The 19,946-nt window shown below is 62.2% G+C and overlaps 1 protein-coding gene across 1 annotated transcript in view; it reads right to left on the bottom strand.

The window, feature by feature from the left end:
- tgm1l1 (transglutaminase 1 like 1) overlaps positions 1–19,946 on the bottom strand; it is a 151,892-nt gene that overhangs the window by 128,309 nt on the left and 3,637 nt on the right. Inside the window, exon 2 of the mRNA XM_041175398.1 lies at positions 18,175–18,366. Coding sequence (XP_041031332.1) covers positions 18,175–18,366 — 192 coding nt within the window. The remainder of the gene's footprint in view (positions 1–18,174; positions 18,367–19,946) is intronic.

Below are 19,946 nucleotides of genomic sequence, written 5' to 3'. Positions count from 1 at the left end.
GCTGAGGGAGAGCCGCACTGTCGGATGGTCAGTGCTGAGGGAGAGCCGCACTGTCGGAGGGTCAGTACTGAGGGAGAGCCGCACTGTCGGAGGGTCAGTGCTGAGGGAGAGCCGCACTGTCGGAGGGTCAGTGCTGAGGGAGTGCCACACTGTCGGCGGGTCAGTGCTGAGGGAGAGCTGCACTATCGGAGGGTCATTGCTGAGGGAGAGCCGCACTGTCGGAGGGTCAGTACTGAGGGATAGCCGGACTGTCGGTGGGTCAGTGCTGAGGGAGAGGCGCACTGTCGGAGGGTCAGTACCGAGGGAGAGCCACACTGTCGGAGGGTGAGTACTGAGGGAGAGCATAACGTTTGGATGGTCAGTACTGAGGGAGAGACGCAATGTCGGAGGGTCATTACTGAGGGAGAGCCGCACTGTCGGAGGGGCAGTGCTGAGGGAGAGCCGCAATGTCGGGGGTCACTGCTGAGGGAGAGCCGCACTGTCGGAGGGTCAGTGCTGAGGGAGATCCGCAATGTCGGAGGCTCAGTACAGAGGGGGACTGCACTGTCGGAGTGTCAGTGCTGAGGGAGAGCCGCACTGTCGGAGGGTCAGTACAGAGGGGGACCGCACTGTCGGAGGGTCAGTGTTGAGAGAGAGCCGCATTGTCGGAGGGTCAGTGCTGAGGGAGAGCCGCACTGTCGGAGGGTCGTTGCTGAGGGAGAGCCGCACTGTCGGAGGGTCAGTGCTGTGGGAGAGCCGCACTGTCGGAGGGTCAGTGCTGAGGGAGAGCCGCACTGTCGGAGGGTCAGTGCTGTGGGAGAGCTGCACTGTCAGAGGGTCAGTGCTGAGGGAGAGCCGCACTGTCGGAGGGTCACTGCTGAGGGAGAGCCGCACTGTCGGAGGGTCAGTACAGAGGGGGACTGCACTGTCTGAGGGTCAGTGCTGAGGGAGAGCCGCACTGTCGGAGGGTCAGTACAGAGGGGGACCGCACTGTCGGAGGGTGAGTGCTGAGGGAGAGCTGCACTGTCGGAGGGTCAGTGCTGAGGGAGAGCCGCACTGTCGGAGGGTCAGTACTGAGGGAGTGCCGCACTGTCGGAGGGTAAGTACTGAGGGAGAGCCGCACTGTCGGAGGGTCAGTGCTGAGGGAGAGCCGCACTGTCAGAGGGTCAGCACTGAGGGAGAGCCGCGCTGTCGGAGGGTCAGTGCTGAGGGAGAGCCACACTGTCAGAGGGTCAGTACAGAGGGGGACTGCACTCTCGGAGGGTCATTGCTGATTTAGAGCCGCACTGTCGGAGGGTGAGTGCTGAGGGAGAGCTGCACTGTCGGAGGGACAGTACTGAGGGAGAGCATAACGTTTGGATGGTTAGTACTGAGGGAGAGCCGCAATGTCGGAGGGTCAGTGCTGAGGGAGCGCCGCACTATCGGAGGGTCAGTACTGAGGGAGAGCCGCACTGTCGGAGGGTCAGTGCTGAGGGAGAGCCGCACTGTCGGAGGGTCAGTGCTGAGGGAGAGCCGCACTGTCGGAGGGTCAGTGCTGAGGGAGAGCTGCACTGTCGGAGGGTCAGTGCTGAGGGAGAGCCGCACTGTCGGAGTGTCAGTAGTGAGGGAGAGCCGCACTGTCGGAGGGTCAGCGCTGAGGGAGAGCCGCACGGTCGGAGGGTCAGTACTGAGGGAGAGACGCAATGTCGGAGGGTCAGTACTGAGGGAGAGCCGCACTGTCGGAGGGTCAATGATGAGGGAGAGCCGCAATGTCGGAGGGTCAGTACTGAGGGAGAGCCGTTGTGTCGGAGGGTCAGTGCTGAGGTAGAGCCTCACTGTCGGAGGGTCAGTACATAGGGGGAGCCGCACTGTCGGAGGGTCAGTGCTGAGGGAGAGACGCACTGTCGGAGGGTCAGTGCTGAGGGAGGGCCGCACTGTCGGAGGGTCAGTACTGAGGGAGAGCCGCACTGTCGGAGGGTCAGTACTGAGGGAGTGCAGCACTGTCAGAGGGTCAGTACCGAGGGAGAGCCGCACTGTCGGAGGGTCAGTGCTGAGGGAGAGCCGCACTGTCGGATGGTCAGTGCTGAGGGAGATCCACACTTTCGGAGGGTCAGTGCTGAGGGAGAGCCGCACTGTCGGAGGGTCAGTGCTGAGGGAGAGCCGGACTCTCGGTGGGTCAGTGCTGAGGGAGAGCCGCACTGTCGGAGAGTCAGTACTGAGGGAGAGCCGCACTGTCGGAGGGTCAGTGCTGAGGGAGAGCCACACTGTCAGAGGGTCAGTACAGAGGGGGACTGCACTCTCGGAGGGTCATTGCTGATTTAGAGCCGCACTGTCGGAGGGTGAGTGCTGAGGGAGAGCTGCACTGTCGGAGGGTCAGTACTGAGGGAGAGCCGCAATGTTGGAGGGTCAGTGCTGAGGGAGAGCCGCACTGTCGGATGGTCAGTGCTGAGGGAGAGCCGCACTGTCGGAGGGTCAGTGCTGAGGGAGAGCCGTACTGTCGGAGGGTCAGTGTTGAGGGAGAGCATAACTTTTGGATGGTAATTACTGAGCGAGAGACGCAATGTCGGAGGGTCAGTACTGAGGTAGAGCCGCACTGTCGGAGGTTCAGTACTGAGGGAGAGCCGCACTGTCGGAGGGTTAGTGCTGAGGGAGAGCCACACTGTCATAGGGTCAGTACAGAGGGGACTGCACTCTCGGAGGGTCATTGCTGAGTTAGAGCCGCACTGTCGGAGGGTGAGTGCTGAGGGAGAGCTGCACTGTCGGAGGGTCAGTACTGAGGGAGAGCCGAACTGTTGGAGGGTCTGTGCTGAGGGAGAGCCGCACTGTCGGATGGTCAGTGCTGAGGGAGAGCCGCACTGTCGGTGGGTCAGAACTGAGGGAGAGGCTCACTGTCGGAGGGTCAGTACTGAGGGAGAGCCACAATGTCGGAGGGTCAGTGCTGAGGGAGAGCCGCACTCTCGGTGGTTCAGCAGTGAAGGAGAGCCACACTGTCGGAGGGTCAGTACTGAGGGAGAGCATAACGTTTGGATGGTCAGTACTGAGGGAGAGACGCAATGTCGGAGGGTCAGTACTGAGGGAGAGCCGTAATTTCTTAGGGTCAGTGCTGAGGGAGAGCCGCACTGTCGGAGGGTCAGTACAGAGGGAGAGCCGCACTGTCGGAGGGTCAGTGCTGAGGGAGTTCCGCGCTGTCGGAGGGTCAGTGCTGAGGGAGAGCCGCAATGTCGGAGGGTCAGTGCTGAGGGAGCGCCGCACTATCGGAGGGTCAGTACTGAGGGAGAGCCGCACTGTCGGAGGGTCAGTGCTGAGGGAGAGCTGCACTGTCGGAGGGTCAGTGCTGAGGGAGCGCCGCACTGTCGGAGGGTGAGTGCTGAGGGAGAGCCGCACTGTCGGTGGGTCAGTACTGAGGGAGAGCTGCACTGTCGGAGGGTCTGGTCTGAGGGAGAGTCACACTGTCGGTGGGTCAGTACTGAGGGGGTGCCGCACTGTCAGAGGGTCAGTGCTTAGGGCGAGACGCACTGTCGGAGGGTCAGTACAGAGGGGGACCGCACTGTCGGAGGGTCAGTACTTAGGGAGAGCCGTACTGTCGGAGGGTCAGTACTGAGGGAGAGCCGCAATGTCGGATGGTCAGTGCTGAGGGAGAGCCGCACTGTCGGAGGGTCAGTGCTGAGGGAGAGCCGCACTGTCGGTTGGTCAGTACTGAGGGAGAGCCGCACTGTCGGAGGGTCAGTGCTGAGGGAGAGCCGCACTGTCGGAGGGTCAGTACTGAGGGAGTGCCGCACTGTCGGAGGGTAAGTACTGAGGGAGAGCCGCACTATCGGTGGGTCAGTGCTGAGGGAGAGCCGCGCTGTCGGAGGGTGAGTGCTGAGGGAGAGCCGCACTGTCCGAGGGTCAGTGCTGAGGGAGATCCGCACTGTCGGAGGGTCAGTGCTGCGGGAGAGCCGCACTGTCGGAGGGTCATTACTGAGGGAGAGCCGCACTGTCGGAGGGGCAGTGCTGAGGGAGAGCCGCAATGTCGGATGGTCACTGCTGAGGGAGAGCCGCACTGTCGGAGGGCCAGTGCTGAGGGAGATCCGCAATGTCGGAGGGTCAGTACAGAGGGGGACTGCACTGTCGGAGTGTCAGTGCTGAGGGAGAGCCGCACTGTCGGAGGGTCAGTATAGAGGGGGACCGCACTGTCGGAGGGTCAGTGTTGAGAGAGAGCCGCATTGTCGGAGGGTCAGTGCTGAGGGAGAGCCGCACTGTCGGAGGGTCAGTACTGAGGGAGTGCAGCACTGTCAGAGTGTCAGTACCGAGGGAGAGCCGCGCTGTCGGAGGGTCAGTGCTGAGGGAGAGCCGCACTGTCGGATGGTCAGTGCTGAGGGAGAGCCGCACTGTCGGTGGGTCAGTACTGAGGGAGTGCTGCACTGTCGGAGGGTCAGTGCTGAGGGAGAGCCGCACTGTCAGTGGGTCACTGCTGAGGGAGAGCCGCACTGTCGGAGGGTCATTGCTGAGGGAGAGCCACACTGTCGGTGGGTCAGTGCTGAGGGAGAGCATAACGTTTGGATGGTAATTACTGAGCGAGAGACGCAATGTCGGAGGGTCAGTACAGAGGGAGAGCCGCTCTGTTCGAGGGTCAGTGCTGAGGGAGATCCACACTTTCGGAGGGTCAGTGCTGAGGGAGAGCCGCACTGTCGGAGGGTCAGTGCTGAGGGAGAGCCGCACTGTCGGAGGGTCAGTGCTGAGGGAGAGCCGCTTTGTTCGAGGGTCAATGCTGAGGGAGATCCACACTTTCGGATGGTCAGTGCTGAGGGAGAGCCGCACTGTCGGAGGGTCAGTGCTGAGGGAGTGCCGCACTGTCGGAGGGTCAGTGCTGAGGGAGAGCCGCACTGTCGGAGAGTCAGTACTGAGGGAGAGCCGCACTGTCGGAGGGTCAGTGCTGAGGGAGAGCCACACTGTCAGAGGGTCAGTACAGAGGGGGACTGCACTCTCGGAGGGTCATTGCTTATTTAGAGCCGCACTGTCGGAGGGTGAGTGCTGAGGGAGAGCTGCACTGTCGGAGGGTCAGTGCTGAGGGAGAGCCGCACTGCCGGAGGGTCAGTGCTGAGGGAGAGCCACACTGTCAGAGGGTCAGTACAGAGGGGGACTGCACTCTCGGAGGGTCATTGCTTATTTAGAGCCGCACTGTCGGAGGGTGAGTGCTGAGGGAGAGCTGCACTGTCGGAGGGTCAGTACTGAGGGAGAGCCGCACTGTTGGAGGGTCAGTGCTGAGGGAGAGCCGCACTGTCGGATGGTCAGTGCTGAGGGAGAGCCGCGCTGTCGGAGGGTCAGTGCTGAGGGAGAGCCGTACTGTCGGAGGGTCAGTGTTGAGGGAGAGCATAACTTTTGGATGGTAATTACTGAGCGAGAGACGCAATGTCGGAGGGTCAGTACTGAGGGAGAGCCGCACTGTCGGAGGTTCAGTACTGAGGGAGAGCCGCACTGTCGGAGGGTCAGTGCTGAGGGAGAGCCACACTGTCAGAGGGTCAGTACAGAGGAGGACTGCACTCTCGGAGGGTCATTGCTGAGTTAGAGCCGCACTGTCGGAGGGTGAGTGCTGAGGGAGAGCTGCACTGTCGGAGGGTCAGTACTGAGGGAGAGCCGCACCGTTGGAGGGTCAGTGCTGAGGGAGAGCCGCACTGTCGGATGGTCAGTGCTGAGGGAGAGCCGCACTGTCGGAGGGTCAGTACTGAGGGAGAGCCGCACTGTCGGAGGGTCAGTGCTGAGGGAGAGCCGCACTGTCGGAGGGTCAGTGCTGAGGGAGTGCCACACTGTCGGCGGGTCAGTGCTGAGGGAGAGCTGCACTATCGGAGGGTCATTGCTGAGGGAGAGCCGCACTGTCGGAGGGTCAGTACTGAGGGATAGCCGGACTGTCGGTGGGTCAGTGCTGAGGGAGAGGCGCACTGTCGGAGGGTCAGTACCGAGGGAGAGCCACACTGTCGGAGGGTGAGTACTGAGGGAGAGCATAACGTTTGGATGGTCAGTACTGAGGGAGAGACGCAATGTCGGAGGGTCATTACTGAGGGAGAGCCGCACTGTCGGAGGGGCAGTGCTGAGGGAGAGCCGCAATGTCGGGGGTCACTGCTGAGGGAGAGCCGCACTGTCGGAGGGTCAGTGCTGAGGGAGATCCGCAATGTCGGAGGCTCAGTACAGAGGGGGACTGCACTGTCGGAGTGTCAGTGCTGAGGGAGAGCCGCACTGTCGGAGGGTCAGTACAGAGGGGGACCGCACTGTCGGAGGGTCAGTGTTGAGAGAGAGCCGCATTGTCGGAGGGTCAGTGCTGAGGGAGAGCCGCACTGTCGGAGGGTCGTTGCTGAGGGAGAGCCGCACTGTCGGAGGGTCAGTGCTGTGGGAGAGCCGCACTGTCGGAGGGTCAGTGCTGAGGGAGAGCCGCACTGTCGGAGGGTCAGTGCTGTGGGAGAGCTGCACTGTCAGAGGGTCAGTGCTGAGGGAGAGCCGCACTGTCGGAGGGTCAGTGCTGAGGGAGAGCCGCACTGTCGGAGGGGCAGTGCTGAGGGAGAGCCGCAATGTCGGAGGGTCACTGCTGAGGGAGAGCCGCACTGTCGGAGGGTCAGTACAGAGGGGGACTGCACTGTCTGAGGGTCAGTGCTGAGGGAGAGCCGCACTGTCGGAGGGTCAGTACAGAGGGGGACCGCACTGTCGGAGGGTGAGTGCTGAGGGAGAGCTGCACTGTCGGAGGGTCAGTGCTGAGGGAGAGCCGCACTGTCGGAGGGTCAGTACTGAGGGAGTGCCGCACTGTCGGAGGGTAAGTACTGAGGGAGAGCCGCACTGTCGGAGGGTCAGTGCTGAGGGAGAGCCGCACTGTCGGAGGGTGAGTGCTGAGGGAGACCCGCATTGTCCGAGGGTCATTACTGAGGGAGAGCCGGACTGTCGGAGGGGCAGTGCTGAGGGAGAGCCGCAATGTCGGATGGTCACTGCTGAGGGAGAGCCGCACTGTCGGAGGGACAGTGCTGAGGGAGATCCGCAATGTCGGAGGGTCAGTACAGAGGGGGACTGCACTGTCGGAGTGTCAGTGCTGAGGGAGAGCCGCACTGTCGGAGGGTCAGTATAGAGGGGGACCGCACTGTCGGAGGGTCAGTGTTGAGAGAGAGCCGCATTGTCGGAGGGTCAGTGCTGAGGGAGAGCCGCACTGTCGGAGGGTCAGTACTGAGGGAGTGCAGCACTGTCAGAGTGTCAGTACCGAGGGAGAGCCGCGCTGTCGGAGGGTCAGTGCTGAGGGAGAGCCGCACTGTCGGATGGTCAGTGCTGAGGGAGAGCCGCACTGTCGGTGGGTCAGTACTGAGGGAGTGCTGCACTGTCGGAGGGTCAGTGCTGAGGGAGAGCCGCACTGTCAGTGGGTCACTGCTGAGGGAGAGCCGCACTGTCGGAGGGTCAGTACAGAGGGAGAGCCGCTCTGTTCGAGGGTCAGTGCTGAGGGAGATCCACACTTTCGGAGGGTCAGTGCTGAGGGAGAGCCGCACTGTCGGAGGGTCAGTGCTGAGGGAGAGCCGCACTGTTGGAGGGTCAGTGCTGAGGGAGAGCCGCTTTGTTCGAGGGTCAATGCTGAGGGAGATCCACACTTTCGGATGGTCAGTGCTGAAGAGGAGCTGCACTGTCGGAGGGTCAGTGCTGAGGGAGAGCCGGACTGTCGGAGGGTCAGTGCTGAGGGAGAGCCGCACTGTCGGAGAGTCAGTACTGAGGGAGAGCCGCACTGTCGGAGGGTCAGTGCTGAGGGAGAGCCACACTGTCAGAGGGTCAGTACAGAGGGGGACTGCACTCTCGGAGGGTCATTGCTTATTTAGAGCCGCACTGTCGGAGGGTGAGTGCTGAGGGAGAGCTGCACTGTCGGAGGGTCAGTACTGAGGGAGAGCCGCACTGTTAGAGGGTCAGTGCTGAGGGAGAGCCGCACTGTCGGATGGTCAGTGCTGAGGGAGAGCCGCACTGTCGGAGGGTCAGTGCTGAGCGAGAGCCGTACTGTCGGAGGGTCAGTGTTGAGGGAGAGCATAACTTTTGGATGGTAATTACTGAGCGAGAGACGCAATGTCGGAGGGTCAGTACTGAGGGAGAGCCGCACTGTCGGAGGTTCAGTACTGAGGGAGAGCCGCACTGTCGGAGGGTCAGTGCTGAGGGAGAGCCACACTGTCAGAGGGTCAGTACAGAGGGGGACTGCACTCTCGGAGGGTCATTGCTGATTTAGAGCCGCACTGTCGGAGGGTGAGTGCTGAGGGAGAGCTGCACTGTCGGAGGGTCAGTGCTGAGGGAGAGCCGCACTGTCGGAGGGTCAGTGCTGAGGGAGAGCCGCAATGTCGGAGGGTCAGTGCTGAGGGAGTGCCGCACTGTCGGAGGGTCAGTGCTGACGGAGCGCCGCACTATCGGAGGGTCAGTACTGAGGGAGAGCCGCACTGTCGGAGGGTCAGTGCTGAGGGAGAGCCGCACTGTCGGAGGGTCAGTGCTGAGGGAGAGCTGCACTGTCGGAGGGTCAGGGCTGAGGGAGGGTCACACTGTCGGTGGGTCAGTACTGAGGGGGTGCCGCACTGTCGGAGGGTCAGTGCTGAGGGCGAGACGCACTGTCGGAGGGTCAGTGCTGAGGGAGAGCCGCACTGTCGGAGGGTCAGTGCTGAGGGAGAGCTGCACTGTCGGAGGGTCAGGGCTGAGGGAGGGTCACACTGTCGGTGGGTCAGTACTGAGGGGGTGCCGCACTGTCGGAGGGTCAGTGCTGAGGGCGAGACGCACTGTCGGAGGGTCAGTACTGAGGGTGAGCCGTACTGTCGGAGGGTCAGTACTGAGGGAGAGCCGCAATGTCGGATGGTCAGTGCTGAGGGAGAGCCTCACTGTCGGAGGGTCAGTACAGGGGGGAGCCGCACTGTCGGAGGGTCAGTACACAGGGGGACCGCGCTGTCGGAGGGTCAGTACTGAGGGAGAGCCGCATTGTCGGAGGGTGAGTGCTGAGGGAGAGCTGCACTGTCGGAGGGTCAGTGCTGAGGGAGAGCCGCACTGTCGGAGGGTCAGTACTGAGGGAGTGCCGCACTGTCGGAGGGTCAGTACTGAGGGAGAGCCGCACTGTCGGAGGGTCAGTGCTGAGGGAGAGCCGCACTGTCGGAGGGTCAGTGCTGAGGGAGAGCCGCTCAGACGGAGGTTCAGTGCTGAGGGAGAGCCGCACTGTCGGAGGGTGAGTGCTGAGGGAGAGCTGCACTGTCGGAGGGTCAGTGCTGAGGGAGGTCCGCACTGTCGGAGGGTCAGTGCTGCGGGAGAGCCGCACTGTCGGAGGGTCATTACTGAGGGAGAGCCGCACTGTCGGAGGGGCAGTGCTGAGGGAGAGCCGCAATGTCGGGGGTCACTGCTGAGGGAGAGCCGCACTGTCGGAGGGTCAGTGCTGAGGGAGATCCGCAATGTCGGAGGCTCAGTACAGAGGGGGACTGCACTGTCGGAGTGTCAGTGCTGAGGGAGAGCCGCACTGTCGGAGGGTCAGTACAGAGGGGGACCGCTCTGTCTGAGGGTCAGTGTTGAGAGAGAGCCGCATTGTCGGAGGGTCAGTGCTGAGGGAGAGCCGCACTGTCGGAGGGTCGTTGCTGAGGGAGAGCCGCACTGTCGGAGGGTCAGTGCTGTGGGAGAGCCGCACTGTCGGAGGGTCAGTGCTGAGGGAGAGCCGCACTGTCGGAGGGTCAGTGCTGTGGGAGAGCCGCACTGTCGGAGGGTCAGTGCTGAGGGAGAGCCGCACTGTCGGAGGGTCAGTACTGAGGGAGAGCCGCACTGTCGGAGGGTCAGTGCTGAGGGAGAGCCGCACTGTCGGAGGGTCAGTGCTGAGGGAGTGCCACACTGTCGGCGGGTCAGTGCTGAGGGAGAGCTGCACTATCGGAGGGTCATTGCTGAGGGAGAGCCGCACTGTCGGAGGGTCAGTACTGAGGGATAGCCGGACTGTCGGTGGGTCAGTGCTGAGGGAGAGGCGCACTGTCGGAGGGTCAGTACCGAGGGAGAGCCACACTGTCGGAGGGTGAGTACTGAGGGAGAGCATAACGTTTGGATGGTCAGTACTGAGGGAGAGACGCAATGTCGGAGGGTCATTACTGAGGGAGAGCCGCACTGTCGGAGGGGCAGTGCTGAGGGAGAGCCGCAATGTCGGGGGTCACTGCTGAGGGAGAGCCGCACTGTCGGAGGGTCAGTGCTGAGGGAGATCCGCAATGTCGGAGGCTCAGTACAGAGGGGGACTGCACTGTCGGAGTGTCAGTGCTGAGGGAGAGCCGCACTGTCGGAGGGTCAGTACAGAGGGGGACCGCACTGTCGGAGGGTCAGTGTTGAGAGAGAGCCGCATTGTCGGAGGGTCAGTGCTGAGGGAGAGCCGCACTGTCGGAGGGTCGTTGCTGAGGGAGAGCCGCACTGTCGGAGGGTCAGTGCTGTGGGAGAGCCGCACTGTCGGAGGGTCAGTGCTGAGGGAGAGCCGCACTGTCGGAGGGTCAGTGCTGTGGGAGAGCTGCACTGTCAGAGGGTCAGTGCTGAGGGAGAGCCGCACTGTCGGAGGGTCAGTGCTGAGGGAGAGCCGCACTGTCGGAGGGGCAGTGCTGAGGGAGAGCCGCAATGTCGGAGGGTCACTGCTGAGGGAGAGCCGCACTGTCGGAGGGTCAGTACAGAGGGGGACTGCACTGTCTGAGGGTCAGTGCTGAGGGAGAGCCGCACTGTCGGAGGGTCAGTACAGAGGGGGACCGCACTGTCGGAGGGTGAGTGCTGAGGGAGAGCTGCACTGTCGGAGGGTCAGTGCTGAGGGAGAGCCGCACTGTCGGAGGGTCAGTACTGAGGGAGTGCCGCACTGTCGGAGGGTAAGTACTGAGGGAGAGCCGCACTGTCGGAGGGTCAGTGCTGAGGGAGAGCCGCACTGTCGGAGGGTGAGTGCTGAGGGAGACCCGCATTGTCCGAGGGTCATTACTGAGGGAGAGCCGGACTGTCGGAGGGGCAGTGCTGAGGGAGAGCCGCAATGTCGGATGGTCACTGCTGAGGGAGAGCCGCACTGTCGGAGGGCCAGTGCTGAGGGAGATCCGCAATGTCGGAGGGTCAGTACAGAGGGGGACTGCACTGTCGGAGTGTCAGTGCTGAGGGAGAGCCGCACTGTCGGAGGGTCAGTGCTGAGGGAGAGCCGCACTGTCGGAGGGTCAGTGCTGTGGGAGAGCCGCACTGTCGGAGGGTCAGTGCTGAGGGAGAGCCGCACTGTCGGAGGGTCAGTGCTGAGGGAGAGCCGCACTGTCGGAGGGGCAGTGCTGAGGGAGAGCCGCAATGTCGGAGGGTCACTGCTGAGGGAGAGCCGCACTGTCGGAGGGTCAGTACAGAGGGGGACTGCACTGTCTGAGGGTCAGTGCTGAGGGAGAGCCGCACTGTCGGAGGGTCAGTACAGAGGGGGACCGCACTGTCGGAGGGTCAGTGCTGAGGGAGAGCTGCACTGTGGGAGGGTCAGTGCTAAGGGAGAGCCGCATTGTCGGAGGGTCAGTGCTGAGGGAGTGCCGCATTGTCGGAGGGTCAGTGCTGAGGGAGAGCAGCACTGTCGGACGGTCAGTACTGAGGGAGAGCCGCACTGTCGGAGGGTGAGTGCTGAGGGAGAGCCGCACTGTCGGAGGGTCAGTACTGAGTGAGAGCCTCACTGTCGGAGGGTCAGTACAGGGGGGAGCCGCACTGTCGGAGGGTCAGTGCTGAGGGAGAGCCGTACTGTCGGTGGGTCAGTACTGAGGGAGAGCTGCACTGTCGGAGGGTCAGTGCTGAGGGAGAGCCGCACTGTCGGAGGGTCAGTACACAGGGGGACCGCACTGTCGGAGGGTCAGTACTGAGGGAGAGCCGCACTGTCGGAGGGTGAGTGCTGAGGGAGAGCTGCACTGTCGGAGGGTCAGTGCTGAGGGAGAGCCGCACTGTCGGAGGGTCAGTACTGAGGGAGTGCCGCACTGTCGGAGGGTCAGTACTGAGGGAGAGCCGCACTGTCGGAGGGTCAGTGCTGAGGGAGAGCCGCACTGTCGGAGGGTCAGTGCTGAGGGAGAGCCGCTCTGTCGGAGGTTCAGTGCTGAGGGAGAGCCGCACTGTCGGAGGGTGAGTGCTGAGGGAGAGCCGCACTGTCGGAGGGTCAGTGCTGAGGGAGATCCGCACTGTCGGAGGGTCAGTGCTGCGGGAGAGCCGCACTGTCGGAGGGTCATTACTGAGGGAGAGCCGCACTGTCGGAGGGGCAGTGCTGAGGGAGAGCCGCAATGTCGGAGGGTCACTGCTGAGGGAGAGCCGCACTGTCGGAGGGTCAGTGCTGAGGGAGATCCGCAATGTCGGAGGGTCAGTACAGAGGGGGACTGCACTGTCGGAGTGTCAGTGCTGAGGGAGAGCCGCACTGTCGGAGGGTCAGTACAGAGGGGGACCGCACTGTCGGAGGGTCAGTGTTGAGAGAGAGCCGCATTGTCGGAGGGTCAGTGCTGAGGGAGAGCCGCACTGTCGGAGGGTCGTTGCTGAGGGAGAGCCGCACTGTCGGAGGGTCAGTGCTGTGGGAGAGCCGCACTGTCGGAGGGTCAGTGCTGAGGGAGAGCCGCACTGTCGGAGGGTCAGTGCTGTGGGAGAGCCGCACTGTCGGAGGGTCAGTGCTGAGGGAGAGCCGCACTGTCGGAGGGTCAGTGCTGAGGGAGGAGCCGCACTGTCGGAGGGTCAGTGCTGAGGGAGAGCCGCACTTTCGGAGGGTCAGTGCTGCTGGAGAGCCGCACTGTTGGAGGGTCCGTGCTGAGGTAGAGCCGCACTGTCGGAGGGTCAGTGCTGCGGGAGAGCCGCACTGTCGGAAGGTCATTACTGAGGGAGAGCCGCACTGTCGGAGGGGCAGTGCTGAGGGAGAGCCGCAATGTCGGAGGGTCACTGCTGAGGGAGAGCCGCACTGTCGGAGGGTCAGTGCTGAGGGAGAGCAGCACTGTCGGACGGTCAGTACTGAGGGAGAGCCGCACTGTCGGTGGGTCAGTGCTGAGGGAGAGCCGCACTGTCGGAGGGTCAGTGCTGAGGGAGAGCCTCACTCTCGGAGGGTCAGTGCTGAGGGAGAGCCGCACTGTCGGAGGGTCAGTGCTGAGGGAGAGCCGCACTCTCGGAGGGTCAGTGCTGAGGGAGAGCTGCACTGTGGGAGGGTCAGTGCTGAGGTAGGGGAATCAGCGGAGTGTCCGATTCTGAAACAGCCACCTCCGCAGGGGATCAGGCGACTGGAAGGTTGGTCAAAGGGCGAGTATCCGATAGAGTGCAGCAGGGGTCACAGAGGAGCAATGGGTTGGTGGGGGGGGTGCAGGGGTCAGGAGGTGTCTGTTCGAGCTCCAGCATTGACGGATGGGCAGAGCGGCCTCAACCTATGGTGCCTTTTGTTGAAATTCCTGATTTGAAATGTTGGCTCTCGTTCAAGTCCAGCTTTGGATGACGGCGAAGGCACATCTGCTTCCTGTTAGGGACAGGAACCTCACCAGGGGAAGGTTTCGTTTAACCCTTGCCTCCCCACATTCCCTAGCTCTAGGAGAGGGGTTGGGGGGGTTGTGGGGCAGCCGCACTGGGTGTTGGTGGTGGGGGGTGTGAACTGCAACCTCCCGCGTCCCGCTGACACCGTCGTAACCTTCCCTCGAGGATACATCGGACGAGAATTCGGACCTCCCCCCCCCACCCTCCCAGCGCAGCGTGTGGGAGAGGTCAGGGGACAGTTGACCCAACATTAGTTCAGGGAGAGTTTTTAAGGGGGAGATTTGGAGGAGGAGGAGGGAGAGAGAGAGAGAGAAACGGAGGGAGAGGTTTGGTGTGGGAATTCCAAGTGTGGAAGCGGATGGTTATGACCGCGCAATCTGTGGCCCATCCCCCCCCACCGAAACTCCCAACGCCCAGGAATTCGAGCTTCTCCAAAGAAACCCACCCACGCTGCCCCCATGTTGCATCGCGTTCCATCCGTTTATCTCCCGCTCTGCTCGGTGAGGTGTGCTGCCTCCCGGTCCAGCGGCACCTCGATTTCAAAATTCTCATCCCCCCTTTTCGAGTCCCTCCTTGGCCCCCTCAGTCCCCTCCCTATCTCTGTAACCTCCTCCAGCCCCCCCTACACCCCTCCCTATCTCTGTAACCTCCTCCAGCCCCTAAACCCCTCCCTATCTCTGTAACCTCCTCCAGCCCCTACACCCCTCCCTATCTCTGTAACCTCCTCCAGTCCCTACACCCCTCCCTCTCTCTGTAACTTCCTGCAGACCCTACACCTCTCCCTATCTCTGTAATCTCCTCCAGGCCCTACACCCCTCTTTATCTCTGTAACCTCCTCCAGCCCCTACACCCCTCCCTATCTCTGTAACCTCCTCTAGCCCCTACACCCCTCCCTATCTCTGTAACCTCCTCCAGCCCCTACAACCCTCCCTATCTCTATAACCTCCTCCAGCCCCTACACCCCTCCCTATCTCTGTAACCTCCCTCCAGCCTCTACACCCCTCCCTATCTCTGTAACCTCCACCAGCCCCTACACCCCTCCCTATCTCTGTAACCTCCTCCAGCCCCCTACACCCCTCCCTATCTCTGTTATCTCCTCCAGCCCCTACACCCCTCCCTATCTCTGTAACCTCCTCCAGTATCTACACCCCTTCCTATCTCTGTAACCTCCTCCAGTATCTACACCCCTCCCTATCTCTGTAACCTCCTCCAGCCTCCTACACCCCTCCCTATCTCTGTAACCTCCTCCAACCCCCTACACCCCTCCCTATCTCTGTAACCTCCCTCCAGCCCCCCCCACGACCCTCCAAGCTCCCTGCTCTCCTCCCATTCCGGCCTCTCGAGCCTCCCCCCAGTTCCCCATCACTCCGCCATTGGCGGCTGGGCCTTCAGCTGCCCTGGTTGGTGGGTGGGTGGGCGATGGGGAGTAGGAGGAGGAGGAGGGGTGCCTGAGTTTCGAGTTCCCTACCACGAGGGAGCTGGTCTGAGTGCCGAGGGCTCGCGTGCCCTCGAATGCCTCGAGGCTCCATCCGGCAAGTTCGAGACTGACCGTCTGAATTGCACGGTTTCCTCTTTCAGTTCAGGCCCTTCGGCCCATCGTATGTGTGTGTGTGTGTGTGTGTGTGTGTGTGTGCGCTGGCCATCAGGGTTCTCCAGCCTCTCCTCCTCATCCCGTTTATCCGGACCCTGGCCCCTCCCTCCCTCCCCCACCCCCATCCCTCCGGCCCAGCGCCTCCCTCCTGGCTCACCCTCGGCACCGTGAGACACCGCCTTTTCATCTGACGGCAGTGGGATCTTGCTGTGCGCGCGGGTCTTCCTCCCCCCGGCGTCGAGCGGGTTCGCACGAGGGGTCAGAGGTGGGCTCGGCCGGAGAGCGGGAGGGGGAACGGCGGCCGGAAGTTCCTCCCCGGGGAGCGACAGCCACCAGAACGTGCATTTACATAGGGCCTGTAACGTCCCTCAAACTTCCCAGCTCTCTCTCTCTGTGTCTCTCTCTCTCTCTTTGTGTCTCCCTCTCTCTCTCTTTGTGTCTCTCTCTCTCTCTCTCCCCTGCTCCCTCTTTCCACCCTGCTCCCACACTCTCTCTCTCTCTCTCTCCCCCGGCTCCTACACTCTGTCTCTCTCTCTCTCTCTCTCCCCCGGCTCCCACACTCTGTCTCTCCACCTGCTCCATCTCTTTCTCTCTCTCCCTCTCTCCATCTCTCTCTTTCTCTCTCTCTCTCTCTCCATCTCTCTCTCTCCCCATCTCTCTCTCATTCCCACTCTCCCCTACTCTTTCTCTCCCCCCACTCTCTCCTGCTCTCTCTCCCCCCCACTCTCCCTGCTCTCTCTCCCCCCCACTCTCCCTGCTCTCTCTCCCCCCACTCTCCCCTTCTCTCTCTCCCTCACTCTCCCCCACTCTCCCCTGCTCCCTCTCTCTCCCCCACTCCCCCCTGCTCTCTCTCTCCCGCTCTCCCCTGCTCTCTCTCTCTCCCCTGCTCTCTCTCCCCCACTCTCCCTGATCTCTCTCTCTCCCACTCTCCCCTGCTCTCTCTCCCCTACTCTCCCCTGCTCTCTCTCCCCCACTCTCCCCTGCTCTCTCATTCTCTCCCCCACTCTCCCCTGCTCTCTCTCTCTCTCTCCCCCACTCTCCCCTGCTCTCTCTATCTCTCTCCCTTACTCTCCCCTGCTCTCTCTCCTTCTCCCCCACTCTCCCCTGCTCTCTCTCCCCCACTCTCCCCTGATCTCTCTCTCTCTCCCCCACTCTCCCCTGCTCTCTCTCTCTCTCCCCTACTCTTCCTCTCTCTGCCCCACTCTCTCCTGCTCTCACTCTCTCTCTCCCACTCTCCCCTGCTCTCTCTCCCCCACTCTCCCCTGCTCTCTCTCTCTCTCTCCCCCACTCTCCCCTGCTCTCTCTCTCTCTCTCCCCTACTCTCCCCTGCTCTCCCTCTCTCTGCCCCACTCTCCCCTGCTCTCTCTCTCTCTCCTAATCTCCGCTGCTCTCCCTCTCTCTGCCCCACTCTCCCCTGCTCTCTCTCTCTCCTAATCTCCCCTGCTCTCCCTCTCTCTGCCCCACTCTCTCCTTCTCTCACTCTCTCTCCCCCACTCTCCCCTGCTCTCCCTCTCTCTGCCCCACTCTCCCCTGCTCTCTCTCTCTCTCCTAATCTCCGCTGCTCTCCCTCTCTCTGCCCCACTCTCTCCTTCTCTCACTCTCTCTCCCCCCACTCTCCCCTGCTCTCCCTCTCTCTCCCCTACTCTCCCCTGCTCTCTCTCTCTCTCCCTTCCCCCTTCCCGGCTCACCACCACCCCCCCCCCACACCCCCACTGCTCCCTCCAGAGGGGACTCCACCCCCTCCCCTGCCTCCCTCCCCTCCCACGCCGGCGCTCCGAGAGGGGGAGGGGTGCAGCCCGGCCAGCGAGACTCCCGCCAAATATGCCCCGGCCGCAATTTCCCAGACCCGCGTAGGGAATCTCGCCCGGCACTATCCTGGTCTCCCAGTGCACCCTCCCATCCCCACCACCCGCACCCCCCCCCCCACAACGTCCCCGAATCCCCGAATCCCCCTCTCTCCCCCAGACCCGGGTAACCTACAGCCCCCTAAGCCAATTGGCCGGATGAGTCATAGGGATGAGGGTGGGGGGGGTAGGGGTGGATAATGTGGGTCAGGGGTGGGTTTCAGGGTGGGGGGGGGTCGAAGGGGAGGGGTGGGGGGGGGGGCGGGTTATTAAGGCTTGGGAAAGACCAGAAGACGTAGGAGCAGAAATGAGGCCTTTCGGCCCATCGAGTCTGCTCCCCCATTCAATCATGGCTGATAAGTCTCTCAACCCCCATTCTCCCGCCTTCTCCCCGTCATCTTTGACCCCCCCTCACCAATCGAGAACCTATCTATCTCGCTCTTAAATACACTCAATGACCCGACCTCCACCGCCTTCAGTGGCCATGAATTCCATCGATTCACCTCTCTCTGGCTAAAGAAGTTTCTCCTCATCTCTGTTCTAAAAGGTCTTCCCTTTACTCTGAGGCTGTGCCCCTCGGGTCCTAGTCTCTCCTACTCATGGAAACATCTTCCCCCACGTCCCACTCTATCCAGGCCTTTCAGTGTTCTGTAAGTTTCAATCAGATCCCCCCTCCTCATCCTTCTAAACTCCGCCGAGTATAGACCCAGAGTCCTCGAACATACACAAACCTCCAAGGTCCCCCTGAGAGATATCCCCACCCAAACCCCTCAAAGGGCTCAGAGTTCAAGGAGGGTGGGACTGACTGGAATGTGGAAAGGCTGTGAGGAAACGAGATGCTTTCGAGTTAAGTCATGAGAAAGGCATGCAGAGTGCGCTGGTCTCCCTCTCTCTATCTCTCTCTCTCTCCTTCCCTCTCGTGGCCAGACTCACACACACACACACACACACACACACACTCTCTCTCTCTCTCTCTCTCTCTATCACCGTCCCTATATCGGAGGGTCAGTGCTGAGGGAGAGCCGCACTGTCGGAGGGTCAGTGCTGAGGGAGAGCCGCACTGTCGGAGGGTCAGTACTGAGGGAGAGCCGCACTGTCGGAGGGTCAGTGCTGAGGGAGTGCCGCACTGTCGGAGGGTCAGTGCTGAGGGAGAGCCGCACTGTCGGAGGGTCAGTGCTGAGGGAGAGCCGCACTGTCGGAGGGTCAGTGCTGAGGGAGAGCCGCACTGTCAGAGGGTCAGTGCCGAGAGAGTCCCCCACCCACCCTCCCGCTGCCCCATCCCCCCACCACAAACAGCCCGAGGCCCATCCTGAGGTCAGAGGGCCGTCCACTCACCTGTCCTCAGTTCCAGCCGCACCGTGTCGCTCTGGGGGTCATAGGGTCGGTTAAACCGCAGCCTGATCTCGAAGGGCTGACCCCGCCTCACCACCAGCTCCGTGCACTCGAACTCGGCCGTGTGGTGCCTCTGCTGGTTGACCTCCTGGCTGCCCTTCAGGAGGTCGAGGTTCGTGACCTCCAGCCGGTCGTCTGCAAAGCGGAAGGTTCATCGGTGACAAAGTGAAACCTCGGCTCATCTCCCAGACTAACTCAGGTCCAGCTGCCTGGGCACCTCCCTCTCTGTCTGTCTGTCCGTCTAGCCTCGCACTCCCTCCTCTCTCTCCCCCACTCTCGCTCTCTCTCCCCCACTCACTCTCTCCCTCCCCCACTCACTCTCTCCCTCCCCCACTCACTCTCTCCCTCCGGCCTCTCTCTCCCTCACTCTCGCTCTCGCTCTATCTCCCCCACTCACTCTCTCCCTCCCCCACTCACTCTCTCCCTCCCCCACTCACTCTCTCCCTCCCCCACTCACTCTCTCCCTCCCCCACTCACTCTCTCCCTCCCCCACTCACTCTCTCCCTCCCCCACTCACTCTCTCCCTCCCCCACTCACTCTCTCCCTCCAGCCTCTCTCTCCCCCATTCTCGCTCTCTCTCCCCCACTCACTCTCTCCCCCACTCTCACTCTCTCTTCCCCACTCACTCTCTCCCCCACTCTCACTCTCTCTCCCCCACTCAATCTCTCCCTCCAGCCTCTCTCTCCCCCACTCTCGCTCTCCCCCCACTCTCACTCTCTCTCCCCCACTCAATCTCTCCCTCCAGCCTCTCTCTCCCCCACTCTCGCTCTCCCCCACTCTCGCTCTCTCTCCCCCACTCACTCTCTCCCCCACTCTCGCTCTCTCTCCCCCACTCACTCTCTCCCCCACTCTCGCTCTCTCTCCCCCACTCACTCTCTCCCCCACTCTCACTCTCTCTCCCCCACTCAATCTCTCCCTCCAGCCTCTCTCTCCCCCCCACTCTCACTCTCTATCCCCCCCTCCCTCACACTCTTTCCTCCCTCTCTCTCTCTCCCTCCCCCCCTCTCTCTCTCTCCCTCCCTCCTCTCTCTCTCTCCCCTCCCCCTCTCTCTCTCTCTCCCCTCCCCCCACTCTCTCTCTCTCCCTCCCTCCTCTCTCTCTCTCCCCTCCTCCACACTCTCTCTCTCCCCTCCCCCCACTCTCTCCCCTCCCCCTCTCTCTCTCTCCACTCCCCCCACTCTCTCTCTCCCCTCCCCCCACTCTCTCCCCTCCCCTCCCTCTCTCTCTCTCCCTCCCCCTCTCTCTCTCCCCCTCCCTCTCTCGCTCTCCCCTCCCCTCTCTCTCTCATTCCCCCCTTTCTCTCTCTCTATTCCCCTCCTTCTCTCTCTCTCTATCGCCTGCTGTCTCTCTCTCTGCCTATCCCCCGTCTCTCCCTCTCTCTATCCTCCCTCTCTCTCCCCTGCCTTATTCTCTCTCCCTCTCCCTTCCTCTCTCCCTCTCCCCCCTGCCCCTGGGTCAAACTACCGGTTGCGTGAGTGACACTGAACATCCCACTGAGAGCTGCCCTGAGAGAGTCACTGTCTTTCAGAACAGGTGTTAAACTGAAGTCCCAGTCTCCAACTCAGAGTCAGAGAGAGTGAGACAGGGAGATAGAGAGAGAAACACACACAGAGAGAGAGAGAGAGAGAGAAACACACACACACAGAGAGAGAGAGAGAGAGATAGACAGAGAGAGAGAGAGGGAGACAGAAAGACAGAGAGAGAAACACAGAGAG

This window comes from Carcharodon carcharias, chromosome 27 (assembly GCF_017639515.1).
Source record: "Carcharodon carcharias isolate sCarCar2 chromosome 27, sCarCar2.pri, whole genome shotgun sequence".
Lineage (NCBI taxonomy): Eukaryota > Metazoa > Chordata > Chondrichthyes > Lamniformes > Lamnidae > Carcharodon > Carcharodon carcharias.
This window is presented reverse-complemented; position numbering and strand designations above follow the sequence as displayed.